The sequence below is a fragment of the Salvelinus fontinalis genome, chromosome 18 (genome assembly GCF_029448725.1).
Source record: "Salvelinus fontinalis isolate EN_2023a chromosome 18, ASM2944872v1, whole genome shotgun sequence".
NCBI lineage: Eukaryota > Metazoa > Chordata > Actinopteri > Salmoniformes > Salmonidae > Salvelinus > Salvelinus fontinalis.
In genome coordinates, this window is record NC_074682.1 from 22,049,112 (window position 1) to 22,073,179 (window position 24,068).

The following is a 24,068-nucleotide window of genomic DNA, read 5'->3' on the forward strand; positions in this document are numbered from 1 at the left end:
ACCAAATTGACATCTATGGATTTGTATTGTGTAGTATTTAAAATGTATACTTCAGCTCCAACAGCAGACACTATTTAGTGTATGTCTCCCCTTGAGACCATGACAGAATGAAGGAAGTACAAATATAGCCATTTTAATAATGACTTAGAAAAAGCATAACATAAAGGGTACACACATGCATGCAGGGTATGAGCTACGCTCCTTCAAAACAAAGTGTCTTATTCCGAATCTTTCACTATTACACAGAATGTAGAAGAATGTATTGGTCTGTTTTCTTTTCACTTTATAGGACACAACCAATTCACTTTGATTAGCTTGCTTGTTTACACACACAAAATAAATCCCCTAATACTATGCAGTAGTACCGAACATCACAATGACAAACAGTGCTTCCTGATCAGTTAGTCTGCAATCAAATGAAGTATTTTAACCACAGGCCCAGCGATGGATATGTTTCACTCATACAATCACTTAAATAACAGAATTTGTAATAAACAATAATTCATTACATGAAAAGTTGGCTGTCATTATGCTCTCAAATTCACTTAACAACATAAGTCTCAATATCCTTTAAGATTTGAGTTCACTCCAGATTAAATGTAGAGAAATCAAAAATGTTGTAGAGGAAGAAAGTTTCCAAAATGCTAAACAAATGATTTGATAAAAGGAATGTGTCCAGGTAAAACATGGTAGAGTGGACTGGGATGAAATGCAAAAAGTAGAAGACAAGTCACTGATTCTGGATGTCTGCCTATACATTATCAAAATTAAGTGTGTGAGGGAAATAAAAGTAGTGATGGAAATTTCACAATTCTTTACCTAGGCAGTTTTACATATTTTAAGAGGCCATTCTACACAATGGAGATTAAAAGTTGGGTTCACAGAAATTGAACAGTTCCCAAGTACAGTAAATTGACATTAACTAATAACTGCCACATCCCAATCCTACAGAGAAAATAATTCTATAGCCCCAAACTGGAGGAAAACAATGATGCGAAAGAGAGCATGGATAGAGGCAGAGCACCGCTGTCTTCAGAGCTACAGTTAAACTTCCGCTGCTGGGCAATAGTAAACTCACTTCTTCCCCCTCAGGGACTTGCGAGCTGCTGGCTTGGCCTTCACTGCAGAATTGGCTGCTGCCTTCTTTGCAGGAGGTGACTTTTTGGGCGTTGGCCCCTTCGATGCCTTGCTCATCAGCTTTTTGACAATGGGTGTTTTGGGCTTGCTCGCAGGTGCAGCTTTCTTGACTGGTGGGGGTGCCTTGACTGGTGGGGGTGCCTTGACTGGTGGGGGTGCCTTGACTGGTGGGGGCGCAGACCTCTTTGCTGGGGGCGCAGACCTCTTTGCTGGGGGCGCAGACCTCTTTGCTGGGGGCGCAGACCTCTTTGCTGGGGGCGCAGACCTCTTTGCTGGGGGCGCAGACCTCTTTGCTGGGGCAGCTCTTTTTTTGCCCTTAGCCCTTGACTGACTTGCCGACCGAGACTTCTTGCTGGGGGGGGGGCGACGCGCTTTAGGTGGTGGCCTCTTCCCAGCTTTCCTAAGGATCGTATTGAACAAATACACAGATAGTGAGTTTCAAATGGTTCACTGCTATGTATGAAAATATCAATCAAAATATTCTCATTGGATTAATTCCACTTGACCTTGGACTCACCTCTTAGGAGGGGGTTCATCATCTGAGTCCTCTTCCTCGGACGAGTCCTCTTCCTCATCAGAGTCCTCATCAGACAAGTCAACCCTCTTTCTGCGTTTGTCCTTCTCCGCCACTTTCTGCTCTTTCACTTTTTCAGGGAACAGAATGGCTGGGCTGTGGAATAAGAAGAGACAGTCTGATCTTTAACCTTTCTGTTCCAGGTGAGTGAACTTCAGGAAATACTGTTCCTGGTATAGCACATGCAATGCAATGATGTAGAGGGCAGCAATATACATCACACAGTAGCAATATAATGATGTACAGAGGGCAGCAATATACATCACATAGTAACCTTCCTATAGTAGTGTTCTACCTGGGGTAGTAAGGGTAGCAGAGCTGGTAGGTTCCGTTTAGCCCATTCCCAGTGATCTGATCCATCCAGCCCATCATTTTGCATTTCTGCAGGGTCCTCTTCAGGTTGTTCACTGAGGGAAGAGAAGTGCCCAGGGTCAAAGCAGCATCTTTACATCTCTGATTTAACCTAGCTAATGAGAGCGCTCCTAAATAAAACAAGATTATTCAATCAAGACCATTCACCACATAACATATTCAAAGAGTTACAAAAACATTACAGCTATGGTATTTTGAATCTGAAAATATTCACATTTAATAGTACATTTTGTTACATTTTAGTAGACGCTCGTATATATTCACAGATATTTACATCTTGCCAAAGCAGTGTTTCTCTTAGGAGAGTCAGGGAGCAGGTCTTACCCACACGGTACTCCATGCTGTCCTGGTTTGTCTCTAACAGGAATTTGCGGAGTGTGGTGGTGCTGCAAGTCTTGGGTTCGTTCATTGCCACAATGGCTGTCATGATAGCGTCCTCCAGGGGCCCGCCTTTAAGCAGGAACTTGCCCCCTTCCCGCTTCAGCTGTGAGAGAGTAAGAGGGGCTGAGATAAACACCTCATACAACAGAGATCCAACATCAGACTTCATGAAGTACACCGAATTGTGCATTCCTTTAGTATAAGGCTAACCTGAAATGTTCCAGAGGCACCTTTTCCAGTGATCTGCTCCAGGTGACCCTTGTCCACAGCTCTCACCAGGGCACTCTTTAGGATATCTGGCCTAGGAATGAAATAGTGACTGCATTGGAAATTCTATTTTTACCTCCACCAATACACACCACTAATGCACATGCCATAGTTCAAAGGTACTGCATTAAACATTCTGTAGATTTGGGTTGTGCAGAGGGTTGCATTGCTATGTCAAGTAATACTGTAAGTTAGCATGTGTTTACAAACTCCAAACAGAGAATAAGAGACCCCACCCATCCCAATATAACAGTAAAACAGGTATTTACCTATGCTCCACGTTGAGCTGAGGGAAGTGCTGCTCCACATATTTCTTGATCAGGATATAAGACGCCTCTTTGGGCTCACATAGCCGTGTGATGATCAGGGGCAGAGCATCCCCAAGGGTCTCTGCCTTCAACCCAGGTGCCACGATGATCGGCTTCTAGCACCAAACCATCACAATCAGAATCACTGTCAAACAAAGTGGTGCTCTGTAGCTCAGTTGGTAGAGCATGGCGCTGGCAACGCCAGGATAGTGGGTTCAGTTCCAGTACAAAAAATGTACGCAAGCATGATTTCAGATAAAATCGTCTGCTAAATAGCATATATTATCTAATATCCAAACTCTGCCTGCTCAAAGCCAATGGAACAATCACATAATAGTCAATTGTAATTGTTAGTGTTGAAGTTTGTAGATAGGCGACTGAAAATGACCTACCCCTTTAGCAGTTGGTTTATTAGGGGACTGCTTCCCAATGGTAAAGCTCCCAGAAAGGCCTTTACCCTTTAGCTGTGAGAGTGAATAAAATGGTAAAGCAACAGGAGTACGCAGGCAGATAAAACACCAGACACACAAGATATAGGGCACCACAACAAGTAACCCACAGATCAAAAACACTAAGACTTCTGCCTAGCATTTGCAATTCACGTTAATACATGGTAAGCTTTGGTCAGTGATAAGGACTCCTCACCTGTTTGACGGTGCCCTTCTCCAGCTGCCTCTTGAGAGCCTTCTTAAGGAGGAATTTCCTCTTCTCTAGGTTAGGGTATTTCTTCACAATGTACTTCATGACAGAATGGGCTGAGGCCCCAGTCTTCTCCTTGCAGGACTGCAGAGGAAATATGATGAGTTGCAGGTGTTGCATTCGTGGGGAATAAGGGAGAACTACATAATACAAAGGTAAGTGTGTTGTTGTGTACAGACCTCAATGGCCTCGATGAGGATGTCGTCCATCTTAGGCAGCTGCACGGTGGAGGTGCTCTTATTAGTGAGCGTTGCACGTTTGCTGGCAGACATGGTTGCCCAGGCGGGAATGGCCCTTTTCACTGGCTTCTTGACTTTCTCTTTCACTCCATCCTTCTCTCTGCAACCAACCAACAAAGAGCAATTAAACATTCATCTACACCAATATGGAAGCAATAACCACAGGGTATGTGCACAAGCAACTCACTCTTTCTTCTCAGACTCTTCCCCCTCAGCAGTCTTCTCTCCAGTCGATTCATCAGCTTTCTCTCCCTCAGGTTTCTCACCATTCTCTTTTGTCTCTCCTTCACCTGTGCCCTCCCCGGCTACTATGGCAGCAGGTGCCATCTCTTGCTCCTCCTCAACAGAGGCAGACTCCTCAGAACTGGCATCAGGCTCTGGAGAGAGATGTGGGGCGAGGGAGAACGACAAGAGATTGAAAACGTAAATTCAGCAAGCAGATGTCATGCTTTATTCACATACCACTCAACATGAACTCAGAACAATGTCAAATATTTGGGAAGTCCGATTCCATTCTTAAACCACTAATATGAAAGGATTCGATAAGTGACTATGACATATGGGACTCAATTGGGGCAAGAATCAAGTCCTGCCAAGTGGCTACCATATTCACTCCTAGCCTGTCAATGCTGGGTACATATGAACCAATGATTGATAAATAAATAGATCTATCTACTACACACACTAGATGACACATGGGGGCGCTGTGTTGAAGCCACCTTGACTCCATCATCTTGGCACTCCCCCACAATTGTAAAAAATAGTTTGGAAGCCATAGAAATAAAATGTATTATTGTCATCGTTTTCCATTTTTGCCACATTTATTATATTACAGACATTGCCAATCCCCAGTAGTGGGGACAGTAACATTAGTAATCTTAAAACATATATACTTATTATTTTTTTTGTATGTTTAGCTCACATAATATAACTTTTAAGTAAGCATTATGGTGTATGTGAGCTAAACATAGAACAAATATATAAAGTATATATTTTTTAGAGATGACTAATTGTACTGTTTCCACTACTGTGGAGTCCCAATATGGTCCACAATTTGCTTCAAACCTCTCAAATGCCAATACATAGCATCAGCAATCTAGGGTTTATATACATCATTTATATGAACACCATAGCCTTCCTGTTCGTGTTGAGATTCTTGAACTCACCTCCCTCTGGTGCAGCCGAGGGGGGCATCTCCTGGGGTGGTGTCCTAGCTGCACGACGTATAGGCATGACTCCAAACTGGTGACCAGAGATACAGAGGATGAATTAAAACATTTCCTTTGCATGGTCAGATAAGTTATTAACTGTATTATTAAAATCACAATACAGTTTGATACAAAGCAACTTAGCAAGACCCAATGGTAACATCATGGAGTCGTAAAAGTCACCCACTGCTTCTGCTATCCATGTGCGAGGCAACGTTAATCATGGCCTGTGCACTCATCAAATGCAAGTTACTGCCCTTTACAAAAGTACATTATCGACCAAAATAAATAAAACCAAAATAAATAAGGAGTGTGCAATATTCTATGAAGTTTTGGAATGGTGGGGGGCATGGAAATAGTTAGCAAAAAATCATAACGAGAAGATGCACGTCCTCAGTAATAATATGGCCATTTTGTTCATTTACCCTACACAGTAATGGCGCTGCATAGAGCTGATGGTAAATGTATCGAAATTGCATTGGCAAAGGAGAAAACAGTGCATGCATTTTTTGCCAGAGCTCTATCGTCAAACACTTTTTGCAGTTACTAATAATGTACAATGATTAATATTCTTACCTTTCGACTCTCTACAAAGATGTTGAAATAAAAACTGATTCGCTCTCCTTTGTTTAGAATTCTGTTTACGTGCCCCTCCCCCTAGAACGTACACGTAGCGTCGTGGTAAGTTATTGGGCGCGAACCAAAATAAGTGCAGTCGTCCTGCGCAGATTTTGGGCGCGTTCCTCTGCCCAGGCGTTGCTGACTGACGCCTGACAGATCTTACAACGCATCCATAGGTATTTTACGTATCAGCTAAAGGCTCGGACACAACGGTACGTTTGACGTTCACGGGTACATCGAACGTTTGCCGGCCGAGAATATTTAGCACATCTGAACAGTGTTGGCAGTCAATCTTTTTTTCTTCTTCTTCAGACGGCAGAACACCGTCCGTCAGCCTTGTTAAAATAGTCCAAACCAGAAGGTGGCAGTAGCGTCGCTTTCTTAAGCTTTATTGTGAATGTCCCTCGGCGTTACGCTAGTGGTAGCCAGAAGAATGGGCATTCTGAGCACAGATAGAACAATGAGCCAATGTATAAAAGTGTGAAGCATCCGGTTGGCGGATCCACTCATGACCAAATGTGGTCAGCCCAGTGGCCAGCAGCGGGAGTAGATGAAGCTAGTTGGATTTTGGCCAACATTATGCTAACTTTCTCATCGATGAAACGTTTGATCTCAATACAGTTTTCGGTTACCAAAACTAAAATCTGTTACAAACATTGGACAAAGTTTCGTAGATTTTACCCTGCATTGTTTAGGAGCGCAAGGGTGAATTGAGTTATTGCACACTTCAGGTTAGGCGTTCTCTAAAGAAAATATGCAAATACGTGCTACATCGCGCCAATAGGATCTCACCGGCTCATGCTTGCCTCTGCCCCCTCCTTGCTTGTTCTGCCCACTATGACTGATTTGATCCCATTGGAAACGGCAGGCTGTGGTCTATCTTGGGTTAGTTATAAATAAATTTGTTCTGAGTTTTTTTCGGTCAGCCACATCTGTAGCCGCATCATTTGGCTTTGTTCACCTAAAATAGTTCCTCATTCAAAATGCTTGAAAATCAACCTAGAATGAAGAAATGGCATATATCTAATGTAAAGCCCGAACAGTAGGCTACCAGTATGTCAGCTTGTGATATGCACCTTAAAATAAAATGTTTATTAGATCGCCAGCAAAATGTATTATTTACTGTCTTCAGATAATGATTTTGTAATTTATTTGCAGATAATTGTTGTTTGAAGCTCAAAAAGTAGTAGCAGCAGTTTCTAAACCCAGAGGCGCATCGCGAGACTTCCTGGAACGCTTGCGAAACAGACCATGCCGGGGTTTGAGGAGTCAATAATGAGAAGTGAAAAATAGTTCCTTAGTTGTTAATTTTCTCGAAATCCAACGACACAACCTGGAATCGAGCCAATGTCTTAAGTAGTCGAATATGTTATTACTCCAACCTCATGAGTGACAAGCTACCTCGTTTTTATTTTCATCAAAACAACTATATCGGAGTGCTTTTGAATTGACACATGCGCAGTTCGGCGCGAGATGACCGTTAGATCTAATTACGTATTACTGCACATGAGTTTAGCTAGCCAACGTCTTCATGACATCGCCTACAAGCGTTATCTGCGATTTATATCGGGAGAAGCAGTTTCTGCATATCTTCATACTGTACTGTCTTTGGTAGCAGTATGCAAATCATGAAGGCAAATAAATGGATCTTTCACCGATGCGATTCCCAACATTCACCAAATTCGCGAAAGACTTATCACTAGTAGCCAGCCAATGTTAACAAACTAGCTGCGCCAATGCGGCTACTGTTGTACAAAGCACTTTTGGTAACTAGCCAGATTGTATTTCTATTAATTTAACATGCATTTTATCAGGGAGTCCTACTGAGACCAAGGTCTACTTTACAGATAAGCCCTGAATTACAGAAATTACAGAAAATACACACGTCAATATATAAATACAGAATGCAAGCAGAAACAATAACATGGTCATAAAAAACTAACATCAGTAATAAGATCCTCAATCAACTTTCTTAATTATCCTAGAGGCACCAGAACATCAAATTTAAGAACATGTTGAAGATTGTTCCACAAATAAGGTGAAAGAAAACTAAAAGCTGGTTTACCTAACAGTAGAGACCAAATACGTTTCCAGTGTTAGCCATCCCTGCGACCGGTTGTGGTAACTCATATGTCTAAAGTTTAGTAATGATGTTAAGTATAGTGGGACTTTTTGTTAAAGGGCTTTACAAATTAAAACAAAGCAATGTATCAACCCATGTGACATGGAAGAGGGACAACAAACTTTCTGGTAGAGAATGCGGTGATGAGTACTAAAATTGTCACAGTAATAAAACGTAGTGTACTATGACTAACTGAATCTAACAGCTAAATGAATGCAGCTGCCACTTCATTATACAGTGCATTCGGAAAGTTTCAGACTCCTTGACTTTTCCCACATTTTGTTATGTTACAGCCTTATTTAAAAATCGATTAAAACAAAAACAAATCCCTCAATCTAGACACACAACGTCAAAGCAAAAACAGGTATTTTTTGGTGCAAATGTATTAAAATTAAAAACTTAAAAATCACATTTACATAAGTATTCAGACCTATTACTCAGTACTTTGTTGAAGCACCTTTGGCAGCAATTACAGCATAGTGTCTTCTTGGATATGACGCTACAAGCTTGGCACACCTGTATTTGGGGAGTTTCTCCCATTCGTCTCGGCAGATCCTCTCAAACTCTGTCTGGTTGGATGGGGAACGTCGCTGCAAAGCTATTTTCAGGTCTCTCTAGGGATGTTTGATCGGGTTCATGTCCGGGCCACTCAAGGGCATTCAGAGACTTGTCCCGAAGCCACTCATGCATTGTCTTGGCTATGTGCTTAGGGTCGTTTTCCTGTTGGAAGGTGAACCAGTCTGAGGTCCTGAGTGCACTGGAGCAGGTTTTCATCAAGGATCTCTCTGTACTTTGCTCTGTTCATCTTTCCCTTTAAAAAAAATCCCCACAGCATGATGCTGCCACCACCATGCTTCACCGTAGGGTTGGTGCCAGGTTTCCTCCAGATGTGACACTTGGCATTCAGACCAAAGAGTTCAATCTTGGTTTTATCAGACCAGAAAATCTTGTTTCTCATGGTCTGAAAGTCTTTGGGTGCCCTTTTGAAAACTCCAAGCGGGCTGTGCCTTTTACCTAAGGCCTTTTGCCTTATGTGCCTTTTACTGAGGAGTGGCTTCCGTCTGGCCACTCTACCATTAAGGCCTGATTGGTGGAGTGCTGCAGAGATGGTTGTCCTTATGAAAGGTTATCCCATCTATACAGAGGAACTCTGGAGCTCTGTCAGAGTGACCATCGGTTTCTTGGTCACCTCCCTGACCAAGGCCCTTCTCCCCCGATTGCTCAGTTTGGCCGGGTGGCCAGCTCTAGTAAGAATCTTGGTGGTTCCAAACTTCTTCCATTTAAGAATGGAGGCCACTGTGTTCTTGGGGACCTTCAATGCTGCATACATTTTTTGGTACCCTTCCCCAGATCTGTGGCTCGACACAATCCTGTCTCAGAGCTCTACGGACAATTCCTTCGACCTCATGGCGTGGTTTTTGCTCTGACATGCACTGTCAACTGTGGAATCTTATATAGAAAGGTGTGGGCCTTTCCAAATCATGTCCAAACAATTGAATTTACCACAGGTGGACTCCAATCAAGTTGTAGAAACAATGATCGATGGAAACAGGATGCACCCGAGCGCAATTTCGAGTCTCATAGCAAAGGGTCTGGATACTTGTGTAAATAAGGTATCTTTATTTTTTATAAAATGAACAACATTTCAAAAAATATGTTTTCACTGTCATTATGGGGTACTGCGTGTAGATTGATAAGGGAAAAAAGCTATTTAATCAATTTTAGAATAAGGCTGTAATGTAACAAAATGTGGAAAAAGTCAAGGGGTCTAAATACTCTCGGGAATGTACTGTAGATGGTTGCCATAGGACCAATAGGAATGTCGACTGAATAATCTGCTTTCTACCATTTAGCGAGAGGCAGGACCTATTTCTATAGAAGAAGCCGATTTGTATTAACTAATGAATATATGCTTTTAAGTAGTTGAACATTTAACTCCAACTTCGTGAAAGTGACACACCGACACATTTACAATTTGATTATATGGCCTCGCATGCGCAGTTCGGCGCGAGACGACCTAGACTCAATGACCTGTTTCTACGCATGAGTTTAGCCACAGATAGAACAATGAGCGGTTTTGTTGTAAAACTCTTTGGTTTAGCTAGCCTGTGTCGCCATGACATCGCCTACAAGCGTCACCAGGAATTTCTATTGAAGAAGCAGTTTATGCCCATCTTCATATTGTACTGTTTTTGCAAATTCCTGATGATTTAATAATGTTACTAGCTGCCGCTAGCGAACTAATGTGCAAGTGCCCATTATCAAACCAAACAAAAATGCTTCTTGAAGCACGAAACTCCCTTATCCAACAGATGTAAAAGTTGTAAAGACTTGCTCTACAAAAAAAGATGTAGCTATTATCCAGTTTAATTGTTTTAGTTAGCAATTCAGATGAAAAGGGTGTGGATTACACAGTGAAAAGGCCCTATTTTTTGTTGTGTTTTTGCTCCCCTTTTGCAGAGGTCTGTGCTCTCTGATTGGCTAATCTCTACTGACAACCGAGTGGACCAAAACATTCTATGAGTAGAATCGGCCAGAATGGTCGGTAGGTAGACAGTAGTCATGTCAAACGGTACTGGCGGGGGTTGTGAAAAACAACAGGCATTGAGCGCATTTGAGTGCTAAGGCTAAAGCAACCAACTGTAGACGAAAGTCGAGAATTTAAGTCAGGGGACGTAGGTGCAACTTCGACAACCGAAAGTCAGACGCTAACTGTGGTTTTGTAAAAAGCAAGGTTGAGATCAACATGGCAGTGTTGTTTCTGTTGTTTACTTTTTGAAAAAGTTGTTTACTTTTTGGGGGTGGGGTTTCCAACCCCAATATCATTAACGCTCAAACTAAAATCCTGTGTGTACATTGTAAAATCAATGAATGAGAGAGCCTCATATCGCATCCATTTGTTTTTATCCACTAGCCTGCTATATATGAATCACAGCAAAGTTGGTTCCTGTTTCAGTAATGTTCCAGTTGGTCAAACAAAAACACCCTGATTGGGTGACAGAGCCTCCCACAATGCAGGCGATGGCTGCAGGATGTTGGCAAAGTTGGCAAAGAGCAATTGCAGAAACTTGCAGTTGACTGCAGTCAATACTTCATGACCTTTGATCACATGATTTTGTAAAGTTCATGCAAATCGGACAATTTGAAAGGCAAAGATGGGCCCTGACTTGACAAAAGTGATCCACTTGAACGCACCCATTCTTACCAGTGTGTTTTCACCTTAACCATATATGTTATAGCAATCTGCCAGTCGATGACCTGGCATGCAACATTGGTTGATGCATGCAACATCAGAGCAGGGGAACGAGACCCACCAGGAATGACATTGAAACGCTATAGCAATCTTCTACAAGTGAACACAAAACAAGATTACTTGGAACTCAAATGTGGTGGCATTTAAGCCATTTATCAGTTGCACTCTGCAACTCAGAACAAAGCATCTACAAATGTTCCAGGTAGTCATCATTGCAGTCACACTGTACAGATGAGCAGATCTCAAAAAGGCCTGGAGAAGTGTGTAACACTGTGTGCAATACCGATGTCAAAGCTGACGTGCATACCTATATAACACAGATAGATGAGAACATCTTGCATATAACATAGGTACATGACGTAATGACGGCACGTAAAATTTGGCGCTACACGTGCAACACAGCACTCCTAACCTAGCCCACAATGTCTGCTGTGTGGATCGAACAGTCAACAAGTCCAGCAGTCATTTGAAAGAGTAGGGAAAGTTCAGCGAGACAACTCAAAGGCAAAATCCTTTAACTCCAAGATAATGTAATTCATTGCCCTTGACAATCAACCGTTCTCTGTCGTGGGTGATGTTGGCTTTCGCCAACTGCTCGAGTACTGGTACACTTTTTTTGACGGGGGGGTGGGGGTACTATTTTTCAGATTTTGCCATATCGGAGTTACAAAGTAGTAGCATCACATTTGGACCAGCAATATCAACTCCATAAGCATGCTGAGTCTGACAGCAAAGTGGGTCGTCAAGGATTTCATACTGAGGAAAGTCAAATTGCATGCTCATGAATATCCTGTTTGTCATACCGCTGCTGCCATTTGAGAACATGTTTAAAACTTGGAAACATGAACACACTAGCTAGCTCCATTTGAACAACTGACTCTAGAAATAAGATCATCAACTGCGCCTGCAGTAGACGTGATACCCTCTGTCATGGTATTGAAACACCTGCTCAACAAAACTGGCAGGGACGTCAACAAATGTGCACAAAATTTGAGATAAGCTTTATGTGCGTATGGAACATTTCTGGGATCTTTTTTTTCAGCTCATGGAACATGGGACAAACACTTTATATGTTGGGTTTATATTTTTGTTCAGTGTATTATTCGTATTCTAATTCCTAATTCTAAAGCCATCGATTCTGTCACATAACAATGGCGTGTGCATGCCCATTCTGACTTCGTCAATGCTAAGCTAACCAGTTAGCTAGCAGCTAGTGTGTGACTTAAGTGCTGACTAGTTTATATCAAGTGAAGATGGCCCCTTTTCCCGACGAGGTGGATCTTTTTACTGGCCCACATTGGCGAATGAAACAGTTTTCCCCGGCAACAAAACTGCCCACACAGGCAGTATTACCCTTTCCTGCTCCATTTCTTGTGTCAGTTTCCGTGTCCATATCAGTGGATGCGACATCTGGTCTAATCATTTACTTTCACCCATCTTGAGTGTTGCACCCTGACAATGGTGACTCCGTGCCTCACAAATATTACCACACCATCTTGGCCAATGACTACTCCCGGTCCTTTACACTCTTGACAGTCAACTCGTTTGTAGTAGACTTTGTTTCCAGTCTCGTACTTCTCATCGGTGGGTCAAAGCTGTTTACGCAGAGCCCTGCGAATTCTCTCTGAACACTCTGCTTCAGTGAACGCTTTTATTGCCACATCTCAAATCAAATGTCAACAAGTACAGAGGGAAAATTAGGGTTTGGCCCAAAACGTAGTTGGTATGGGCTGTAGCCATGAACACTGTGCATTGAGTTTTTTGCCATCAAAGCCCACTTTAGGGCTGTTTTCCAGTCACATTGTCTTGCTTCACTTCTTGCTTCACTTTCAGCATAATCTCTGTGAGTGTTCCATTATGTCTCTCCAGAAGTCCATTGCTCCATGGACTGTATGCAGCAGTTGTCTTTACATCCATGTTGTAATTTCTCCAGCCATTTTTCTTATTTAATTATTATTGAATTTTCCTCCATTGTCACTGTACAATTTCTGGGGTGGGCCATGCACACTTATCCAAGAATGAAGTGCTTGACAATTTCACTGGGTTTCTTTATATTCACAAATGCTTCCAGCACTGAAGTGGTTGATTATGTGAAGGTACCAAACACTTGGTCCTAGCTCGTGTAGATCTACAGACACAGTTTCATTGTACTTGGAAGCCAGTGGCAAACCAACAGCTGGTCTGGGCTTAGGTTTGCTGTATTCTGGCATGTCTCACAACTGAACTATCTGCCGTAGAATGGAAATACTTACATCATTATTCCCAGAACTGCTGAGTAATTTCTGAAGTCTGTCAACTGTAGCATGTCAAAACTGTTTGTAAAGTTTTAACAATACTAGTTTTTCCTGTTCTCTGTGACTGTTAGAATCTCCATGAGCTCGGTGTCTGTAAGAATTTCATTTTTACATGGACTCTGTATGTCATTGTCTAAAATGTTTACACAACAGTGGCCTGAGGTAGTAAGTTCAAGGGTCACTGGTTGTTTAAACATCACTGCCATGTCATTTTTATGTCTAGTACAGCCCCTGCCTTCTTGAGGGAAGCTTTGCTTAATAGTAAGGGGATATCTGTAGGGACCACCTCTGTTTCAATGTGACACTTAGTCTGACCAATTTTTGCTGGTATCTTGACTCTCTTGGTAGGATAGAGGATTCTCCAAATTTTTAAGCTCTGTTGCTTGGTGTCAATCATATTTCGTATGAGATAGCCATCAAGGCATTTTGCACCACACACTGTGCGTGTACATGCAGTATCAATCACAGCAGATCCTAAGGATTCAACTATAAAGATCTCAGAAGCAGATTTGTTTGAAAGCAGTGTAATGTTACACTGCTCTCTCTGTGTTTACATTTTCCTCTGTTAGTTAAACGTGCTCATTTTTATGAGGAGTCTTTAACCCAATGGTAAGTGCTTTGACAAATAGCACATTTTGATCTCCATCCATACCTGTCCAGTGGATTTGTGCCGGGCAATGGCGCCCTCGTCTGGTTATCTTGAGAACGTGACTTGTTGGCGCCCTTTCTCTGACGCTCAGTGTAATATGCAGCGTCACTCACTTGCATTCCATCTGTTATTGGCGCAAGACGACTTTTCACCAAAGTATTTTTAGTGCCGACTTCATTGACTCAAGTCAGCACAATACAAGCAGTCAAAGCCAACCGTATCTCCCTACCATCCAGACAGGCAGTATCTAGCAACTTGAAAGCTGCATCCAGGAGAATCATGTCGTACTTGCGCATCCTACCTATTGTACCGCTGTTCGAAATTAATTATGTAGTCCGTCAACGCAACCGAAATGTCTCTAGTAACTGTCAGTTTGAATATGCCTTGTAGGCACCGTCTTTCTCTTCTTTAAGAAACCAGTGCTCTGATCAAAGTTCCCATACCATCATCCTTGTTCAAATCCTCAAAGGAGGGATAATACCACCACAAGTGCTTGCTTTTTCTCGTCCAGATAGTAAATAGTAAATAACCAGTGTCCAGATTCCAAGTTCATTTATCCAACTTTCATACGACCACTCCTCGTCGAAGCGAGGTGGCACATTGTAGTTATTAGCCATCTTCTGCTACCAACGTTAACTTAAAATGACAACGACTCGGTTCCAGTTTAACAACGTTCACTAAACCATATTTCCACAGTACATGGTTGCCATTGCACTCGGGCCAAGTCCATCAGCAGACTTCCGCGCATGCGTACTAATAACAGAGTATAGGGATAGTTAAAACATTAATTTAAGTTATTTGGGATGCAAGATGATTTTTAAACCAGTGATTTTGCACTGCGATGTGCTTAACAGGATCCCATAGAATGCCAAATGTTGAAAATTCTTCTGAACTCCTGAAAGTGACAACGTAGCAATTCTAATTGAAATGCTGCAGTATAGTATCTGGGATATGGCGCTCCCAGATATGCTTACCAGTCACCAACCTTTGTCCTGCAGAAGCAAGACACTGTAGACTACAGCTCCAATACCATACTGGTTTCCGGTCTGTCAGAAGGTGAGATTGTCTGAAATGTGATCAAAGAATGGTGTGATACAGGCTCTCTTACCCGCCTACATTTCTGCAGGCTGTATGCGAATGCTTTTTGCAGATGTTTGTGCTCATCCACTACAGTTGACAGTCACTTCATTGACTCTACACCTGAATCACAGGTCAAAGATACAAGAGCATTACATAGGAATTCTGGCAAACATCCTAAGGCAATTTAAGACATGCAAGATATGACTTGTACTACATCATTCATGCCTCATCAGGCTCAGCTATTTCGTTACAATATTTCCTCACTCGTCTAAGGGGTATAAAATAAGATGTAGTGTCAATTCCTGTGGAGGAAAAGGTACTGTCGATACTTAACTTTTCAATCAAAAAGCATTAATAAAAAGAAACAAACCGGCAACTCTTGGAAGACAATGGAAGTTGACTCAAATTTTTTGTATTTATGAGAAAATAAATTGTTCTAGTTAACTTCCATTGTCCTACAAGAGTTACTCAATATCTTTCAGAATCCCTACACTGTAGCCTCATTTTAGATATAAACGCTTGACACTGCCACACTTTCATCTTCAGACTGTATCGCCAGCAATGCTAAAACACAGTAACAAATCTTCACATTGCAGTGCAGACATCACACTCCACAAAATCACCATTGCATTGCAATATTTTTTAAATACCTTTTTTGTCTTTAATGTATTTACAAGCTTTTCATTTGCTCGGTAGGTCTTAAGTATTACAAGCACTTCATGTTCAGCAACCTTGCATTTTCTTTTTAATCTTGCATTTTATCCATTGTTCATTGTTGTTTATTCACGTTCATTTAAGTGTTATTTTGTGGACGGATTTGCATTGCTTCTTGAATGCATATCTCTTTCTCTTGGGAGGTTTATGTACATATCACAGAGTGCACTTCCTGTGGTTATTTACTGATAACCTTTGACCTCTGTCTTACAATGTCAATTGTCTCTGTGCATCCACCCTTTCTCTGCCTTCCCCTTCATCCCAAAATAACTTTTTACCCTGTTTTCAACCAAACACGGAATCCAGGGAGGCTATTTATTTCACAATTATTATTATTGTTATTATAATTAATAATATTATTTCTATTCGTCATCAATGTTTTCCTCATTATGAGCATCTGCAAATGTTAAATAAACTTCCATATTTGCAGTCCTTTAAAAAAATAATAAATTAAAGAGTCTGGAACCTATGTATCTTTAAGTCTCTTCTTAAAAAGTAACAAAAGAAAAGTTAAAACAAAAATATTTTCTATGTATAATACAGGTATTTAGTGCTTCAGCCGTTGGAATTCAAACTCAAAATAGTCTCAGAACCGTACCGCAGAAAAAATTCCAGCCGTAAACATGTCGTCCTGCCCGCGCTCATTTTGTAGGTTTGTCTGTTTGTTTTGCTATAAAGATGCAGTTATTCTATGTAGCAACAGCTGGCCTCTTGTCCTGGGGGCTCATAGCGGCCGCCTGCTCCCTTGTCAATTATCCTCCGACTCCTCCTCGGCTTCCCTCAGCCAGGTGAAGAAAGCCGTTACAGACTTGAGAGCCACACCCTTGCCCAGCTCCTCTGCTGGGTCTTTGCTGGTCTCCCACTTGTAAAAAGCGTCCTCCGAGATCACGTCCTCATCATACAGACAATCGAAGAACATCCGGAGCAGGTCTGGAGAAAGAGAGACAAGAGGGGAAAAGTGCTATGATAATCATCAAATCCCATGGTTTAAATTAGTCTCCGCTTTCAGTGTGTGTGAGGGTATAGATATGCATGTAGGTTAATGAATTCACTTCAAATAATAGCAATGGCTGCATGAGATAAAACCATGAAAGGATGTCTGCTGACAAGAATAAAAAAGTAAAAGTAAAATGCAGGGCAGGAGACAGAACCGTGCTTATATCTTTATAGTGAATATTGAGGTTGAAGGGTCTGATGGGATGCTACTTACTAGGAGGCTGATCCAAAGTGACTATCAGCGCCTGCAGTGCATAAAGTGCTTGAAGCTGTCGCTCAGTGTCTGAGTTAAGGTACTTGAGTAATACGGGCAATCTCCTCTGAATGATGGCTACGTCCACTCGACAGGAAGCACTTTCATCTACACAAGAAACAAAAGATGCAAAGAATTGTTGAATTCCTCTAGTTATATAATATATATAAAACAACATTGATCTGTTCCTAGCTAAAGGAATGGAGAGCTTACCTTTCACCGCTGCCTTACACACAGCTGTCATCAGAGCTCTCAGGAACGGAGAGGAGCTCATCTGAGATTCATCTAGATTTGCCTGGGATGTGGATGATAACAGAGGAGCACAAAGGAGCTCCGCTTAGACAGAGGTGAAAGCTTCTCGATATCACTACCTGCATCTGTGACACTTCACTTGAAATATGCAACACTATGCATGTATAAACACAACATGCGTATGACATGAAGTCTAACGTGGCTGTGCTGAGCTGTGTGGCGGGCGTAATACTACAGTCCGTACCTCTACCCAGTCAAATATCTGCTCATCACTCGCCATGTCCTCCAGCAGCAGTCTCTCTAGCTGCTGGTTGAGCACCACAAGGGACAGTGCTGTCGTGGCGAGGGCTGCCTCATGGCTGGAGCAGTCCGCCTCAGTGAACTGGAGCTTCTGACAGGAGGAGGACATGGAGAGGAGGGGAAATGAAGAGGGTTAGGTTGCTGTGAACCTGTTTCTGTTGGGATGCCTCCATGCCGTAATACAGAGGGTTTATCTCACTAACCTGCTCTGAGATGAAATCCTGGACATCCTCTCCCTCTGGCAAGAAGTCACTCCAGCTGAGGCCCGACTCTCTCCACAAGGTGCCCACTTTCCTATGGCTCTGTGTAGGAGACAGACAGGATAACATGTCAGAAACCTGGCATCCAATAGTTAATGACTTGTTTACTTGATATGCACTATAACGCACTCACACCCGTCTCGTTTACACCTCTCGTCTAAATCATACAAAAATATCTGACAGCTATGTTAACTGTTCTCTGTGAGGGAAATGTTGTTTGAAAGCGGTAAAGGGGCTAGGAGTAAAACCGACAAAATGTCACTTACCATTTGTTTGCATAGTATGTGCAGTATTTCAGAAAATAAGATCCCAGCTCTTCCCACAGGAAGTAAAGGTTTGCTTAATTCACTGTGGACAAACAGAGAAACTGATTAGATGTCTCCGGCGGTTCCATCCTGCCCAACTCTTTTTCTTCATATCTCAGTTTACAGAAAGCCACAGCAGGGAATGGAGGTGTGAGAGCCAACATCAACACTCCATAATCAGTGAACTGAGATAGCCAGAGTCAGTAATATTTGACATAGGCAACGAAATGGAGTACATTTGTCATCCTGCAGACTGAGATCTTAATAAATGTGGGTTGCATGTGGACTGATCTGATAAGCTCTGTTGATGCAATAGTAACCCCCTCTTGATCTCCATAACTTTACAGGGAGATAACAATACAATATTGTGGTGCTGTAGAGTAGCGGTGTTACCTAAAGAGCTCTCTCATAGAGAAGCCCCTGTCTCTCAGCACAGGGCTGAGCAGCTCGGCCAGATACAGCCAGATATGGGGAATGTCAATGGCCATGTCATCCGCCAGCTCAAGGGTGTCAGCAAACCTGGGAAAGATAATCTGATGAGACGGCCATTTTAGATACAGCACAGTTGTTAGATGACACATGTTGAATGAGAGCAGATGGATATGTAGGCAGGCTGACCCTTTGAAGAACTGGGGCTTGGCCAGGATGTCCTGCTGCACCAACTGGAAGAGGAGCTTGCCCATGTGGTCCCGTGTGATCTGACTGCGCTCCAGAGTGGACTCCACCCCCACACGCACAAACACATGGAGCTGAGAGGACATGTCCAGCTCATCCACACACTGCACAGCCTCCTACAGAGAATACAACAAACACATATCTTTGTTTTACAAACTTCCTTTCGAGAGTAAAACACAAAGGCATTCACATACAGTATGCAATATAATAGCATTATTAAATTATTCCACCTTATAATCGTTGATGTGTAAGAACTCGTCAATGATAGCTCTGGACTTCCTCTCCATCTCCTCCTCAGAGAGGGCAGGTCTGTCTGGAGACTGGGCCACCACAGGCTCTGCTTTCACTGTAGGGAAAAGAACACCGTTACAAGAGTGCTCCCCTTATAGAGTGTGTGAGTGAGTGTCCACTGACTCCGTATGTTTAGTCAGTCTAGAACTGTCCTCCTGTTCCCTCACCAGGCTCCCTGGCACTGCTGCGCTCTGGCTCAGTCTTGTCCTCGCTTACGCTGGGCCTCCTGGGGCTCTCCAGCTCTCTGCGGGGCTCCTCAGGACTCTGGGCCGGGCTCTCCGGAAGCTCCTTGGCACTCCCGCCTCGGACGAAGGAACCGGGCCTCGACGGAGCTGGGCTCAGGGGCTTCTCACTTCGCTCTCTCCCTGCACTGCTTCGACTGGGAGAACACACACAAACATACACTATGAGTGAATGTTTTGCCCTAAAATGGGACGTTCAGAGTTTGAGACCAAATCCATAAGTTTCAAAATGTGATCATTACCTGCCCAAGGTTCTTTTAGTGTCATACTCTAGGTTCTGTGCCGGTGGGGTGGTTTGATGAGATTGGGTGGACTGGAGTGCAGAGTACCGGTTTAAACTGGCACCACCACCACCAGACCGGGATAATTCTGATAGGAGACAAAATGAAGCAGCAGAAATTACATTTCAACCAGGACACAAGTATGACTAGTTCACCTGCATCACCAGTGTGTGTGTGACGGTTAGCCAAGCAGTCTTGAACCTCTGTGGCATATCTAAAGCTATAGCTTGTGTCTGAGGTCGAGCAGATGGTACATAGACAATACAGTACAGCATTCAACCGACCTTCACTTGGCAGTGTCTTAAAAATTCCTGTTACTAGTTGCAGGTGGAACTCCAAAAACCAGAGAATATTCAGAAAAATATCAAATCCACTTTTTTGCACCGAGTGAGGAGTTCCCTTGCAATTTTAGCTGCTGAACATCTCCCATTTCCAGACATCTTTGCAGGAAATATTCAATTTTAAGCGACGCAGCTGCAGCCACATATAGAAGATGACAGTGCGTCACACAGGACCACCCAAACAAAGATCTACACAAATGCAAGAGGCACTCGGTACAAAAAGTGGATGAATTCTCTTGAGTATTTCCTCGTTTTTGAAGTTCCACCTACAACTGGAAACAGACGTTTATAAGACGCTGGTGCTTTCCAAATAGAGAATGAAGGAAGTGTCGTCAAGTAAAGGTAGGTTGAAAGGACGTCCCCAATCCATAACTCATCCTATACTAGAACCCTGTACAGAGTAAATGGATATAACGAGAGCTATCTAACAGTATGTCTCATAGGACAAGGTGTGGATGCTTACAGACGGTAGGCAATTAAGGTCACAGTTATGAAAACTTAGGACACTAAAGAGGCCTTTCTACTGACTCTGAAAAACACCAAAAGAAAGATGCCCATGGTCCCTGCTCATCTGCATGAACGTGCCTTAGGCATGCTGCAAGGAGGCATGAGGACTGCAGATGTGGCCGGGGCAATAAATTGCAATGTCCATAATGTGAGACGCCTAAGACAGCACTCCAGGGAGACAGGACGGACCGCTGATCGTCCTCGCAGTGGCAGACCACGTGTAAAAACACCCGCACAAGATCGGTACATCCGAACATCACACCTGCGGGACAAGTACAGGATGGCAACAACAACTGCCCGAGTTACACCAGGAACACATAATCCCTCCATCAGTGCTCAGACTGTCCATAATAGGCTGAGAGAGGCTGGACAGGGCTTGTAGGCCTGTTGTAAGGCAGGTCCTCACCAGACATCACCGACAACAACGTCGCCTATGGGCACAAACCCACTGTTGCTGGACCAGACAGGACTGGAAAAAAGTGCTCTTCACTGACGAGTCGCGGTTTTGTCTCACCAGGGGTGATGGTCGGATTTGCGTTTATCGTCAAAGGAATGAGCGTTACACCGAGGCCTGTACTCTGGAGCGGGATCGATTTGGAGGTGGAGGGTCCATCATGGTCTGGGGCGGTGTGTCACAGCATCATCGGACTGAGCTTGTTGTCATTGCAGGCAATCTCAACACTGTGCGTTACAGGGAAGACAACCTCCTCCCTCATGTGGTACCCTTCCTGCAGGCTCATCCTGACATGACCCTCCAGCATGACAATGCCACCAGCCATACTGCTCGTTCTGTGTGTGATTTCCTGCAAGACATGAATGTCCGTGTTCTGCCATGGCCAGCGAAGAGTCCGGATCTCCATCCCATTGAAAACATCTGGGACCTGTTGGATCGGAGGGTGAGGGGTAGGCCCATTCCCCCCAGAAATGTCCGTCAACTTGCAGGTGTCTTGGTGGCTGAGTGGGGTAACATCTCACAGCAAGAACTGGCAAATCTGGTGCAGTCCATGAGGAGGAGATGCACTGCAGTACTTAATGCAGCTGGTGGCCACACCAGATACTGACTGTTACTTTTGATTTTGAACCCCCCTTTGTTCATGGACACATTATTCCATTTCTGTTAGTAACATGTCTGTGGAACTTGTTCAGTTTATGTCTTATGTTTATATAAAATTTACACGTTAAGTTTGCTGAAGGTAAACACAGCTGACAGTGAGAGGACATTTATTTTTTTGCTGAGTTTGTCAATTTTTTTCTCTAAATAAGATTTGTAAAATTCTAGGGATGCATGATATAATCGGTGAACATATTGGAATCGGTCGATATTAGATAAAAATGGCAACATCGGTATCAGCCTGATGTCATTGTTTAACGCCAATGTCAAAGCTGACGTGTATACAGTTGAAATCGGAAGTTTACATACACTTAGGTTGGAGTAATTAAAACTAATTTTTCAACCACGCCACAAATTTCTTGTTCACAAACTATAGTTTTGGCAAGGCGGTTTGGACATCTACTTTGTGCATGACAAGCAATTTTTCCAACAATTGTTTACAGACAGATTATTTCACTTATAATTCACTGTATCACAATTCCAGTTGGTCAGAAGTTTACATACACTAAGTTGACTCTGCCTTTAAACAGTTTGGAAAATTCCTTGTATTCCATGGCTTTAGAAGCTTCTGATAGGCTAATTGACATAATTTGAGTCAATTGGAGGTGTACCTGTGGATGTATTTCAAGGCCTACCTTCAAACTGAGTGCCTCTGCTTGACATCATGGGAAAATCAAAAGAAATGAGCAAAGACCTCAGAAAATAATTGTAGACCTCCACAAGTCTGGCTCACCCTTGGGAGCAATTTCCAAATGCCTGAAGGTACCACGTTCATCTGTACAAACAATAGTACGCAAGTATAAACACCATGGAACCACGCAGCCGTCATACCACTCAGGAAGGAGACGCGTTCTGTCTCCTAGAGATGAACGTACTTTGGTGCGAAAAGTGCAAATCAATCCCAAAACAACAGCAAAGGACCCTGTGAAGATGCTGAAGGGAACAGGTACAAAAGTATCTATACCCATAGTAAAACGAGTCCTATATCGACATAACCTGAAAGGCCGCTCAGCAAGGAAGAAGCCACTGCTCCAAAACCGCCATAGAAAATCAAGACTACGGTTTGCAACTGCACATGGGGACAAAGATCTTACTTTTTGGAGAAATGTCCTCTGGTCTGATGAAACAAAAATAGAACTGTTTGCCATAATGACCATTGTTATGTTTGGAGGAAAAAGGGGGAGGCTTGCAAGCCGAAGAACACAATCCCAACCGTGAAGCACGGGGGTGGCAGCATCATGTTGTGGGTGTGCTTTGCTGCAGGAGGGATTGGTGCACTTCACAAAATAGATGGCATCATGAGGAAAGAAAATTATATGGATATATTGAAGCAACATCAGACATCAGTCAGGAAGTTAAAGCTTGGTCGCAAAAGGGTCTTCCAAATGGACAATAACCCCAAGCATACTTCCAAAGTTGTGGCAAAATGGCTTAAGGACAACAAAGTCAAGGTATTGGAGTGGCCATCACAAAGCCCTGACCTCAATCCTATAGAACATTTGTGGCCAGAACTGAAAAAGTGTATGCGAGCAAGGAGGCCTACAAACCTGACTCAGTTACACCAGCTCTGTCAGGAGGAATGGGCCAAAATTCACCCAACATATTGTGGAAAGCTACCTGAAACGTTTGACCAAGTTAAACAATTTAAAGGCCAAATACTAATTGAGTGTATGTAAGCTTCTGACCCACTGGGAATGTGATGAAAGAAATAAAAGCTGAAATATCTCACTCTGCTATTATTCTGACAAGTGGTGATCCTAACTGACCTAAAACAGGGAATTTTTTACTACGAATTCAATTTCAGGAATTGTGAAAAACTGAGTTTAAATGTATTTGGCTAAGGTGTATGTAACTTCCGACTTCAAATGTAGGTACATGACATAATGACGGCATGTAAAATTTTGCGCTACACAGCACTCCTAACCTAGCCCACAATGTCTGCTGTGTGGATCGAACAGTCAACAAGTCGACCAGTCATTTGAAAAAGTAAGAACATTTCAGCGAGACAACTCAAAGGAAAAATCCATTAACGTCAAGATAATGAAATTCATTGCCCTTGACAATCAACCGTTCTCTGTCGTGTGTGATGTATGCTTTGTGACTGGTCGAGCACCGGTACACACTACCAAGTGCGCTATTTTTCAGATGTTGCCCTACCAGAGTTACACAGTAATAGTACCACTGCTATTAGATTCACGACATACTATGAGTCAAGACCTGAGAAAAAAAATGTGTAGACCTCCACAAGTCTGGTTCATCCTTGGGAGCAATTTCCAAATGCCTGAAGGTACCACGTTCATCTGTACAAACAAGAATGCCGTTTGGATCTTTGCGTG

At 42.8% G+C, this 24,068-nt stretch overlaps 2 protein-coding genes across 24 annotated transcripts in view; both read right to left on the bottom strand.

The window, feature by feature from the left end:
- Positions 1–117: 117 nt before the first annotated feature.
- LOC129815156 (heterochromatin protein 1-binding protein 3-like) lies at positions 118–14,844 on the bottom strand. 4 transcript variants are annotated; one of them, XM_055868625.1, is made up of 12 exons: positions 14,128–14,844; positions 5,144–5,219; positions 4,165–4,354; positions 3,918–4,077; positions 3,685–3,822; positions 3,432–3,503; positions 3,001–3,155; positions 2,675–2,765; positions 2,408–2,567; positions 2,007–2,118; positions 1,655–1,807; positions 118–1,537 (listed from the first exon to the last, which is right to left on the bottom strand). In XM_055868625.1, exons 2-12 carry the CDS (start codon positions 5,208–5,210, stop codon positions 1,075–1,077), a joined length of 1,761 nt encoding a protein of 586 aa, XP_055724600.1. In that variant the 5' UTR covers positions 5,211–5,219; positions 14,128–14,844; the 3' UTR covers positions 118–1,074. The 4 variants fall into 4 exon arrangements, with proteins under 4 accessions (XP_055724600.1, XP_055724602.1, XP_055724599.1 ...); XM_055868627.1 differs by lacking the exon at positions 14,128–14,844 and adding an exon at positions 5,762–6,252 and having other exon boundaries at positions 3,001–3,152; XM_055868624.1 differs by lacking the exon at positions 14,128–14,844 and adding an exon at positions 5,762–6,250.
- A 996-nt stretch (positions 14,845–15,840) lies between these two features.
- The window catches only part of LOC129815154 (eukaryotic translation initiation factor 4 gamma 3-like), a 98,331-nt gene continuing 90,103 nt past the window's right edge, over positions 15,841–24,068 (bottom strand). For all 20 annotated transcript variants that reach the window (XM_055868617.1, XM_055868615.1, XM_055868604.1 and 17 more), the window contains 11 exons: positions 19,735–19,861; positions 19,418–19,629; positions 19,190–19,305; positions 18,903–19,075; positions 18,678–18,803; positions 18,246–18,327; positions 17,923–18,021; positions 17,664–17,810; positions 17,381–17,462; positions 17,129–17,275; positions 15,841–16,848 (listed from right to left, as the gene is read on the bottom strand). In XM_055868617.1, coding sequence (XP_055724592.1) covers positions 16,667–16,848; positions 17,129–17,275; positions 17,381–17,462; positions 17,664–17,810; positions 17,923–18,021; positions 18,246–18,327; positions 18,678–18,803; positions 18,903–19,075; positions 19,190–19,305; positions 19,418–19,629; positions 19,735–19,861 — 1,493 coding nt within the window. In that variant the 3' untranslated portion in view covers positions 15,841–16,666. The remainder of the gene's footprint in view (positions 16,849–17,128; positions 17,276–17,380; positions 17,463–17,663; positions 17,811–17,922; positions 18,022–18,245; positions 18,328–18,677; positions 18,804–18,902; positions 19,076–19,189; positions 19,306–19,417; positions 19,630–19,734; positions 19,862–24,068) is intronic.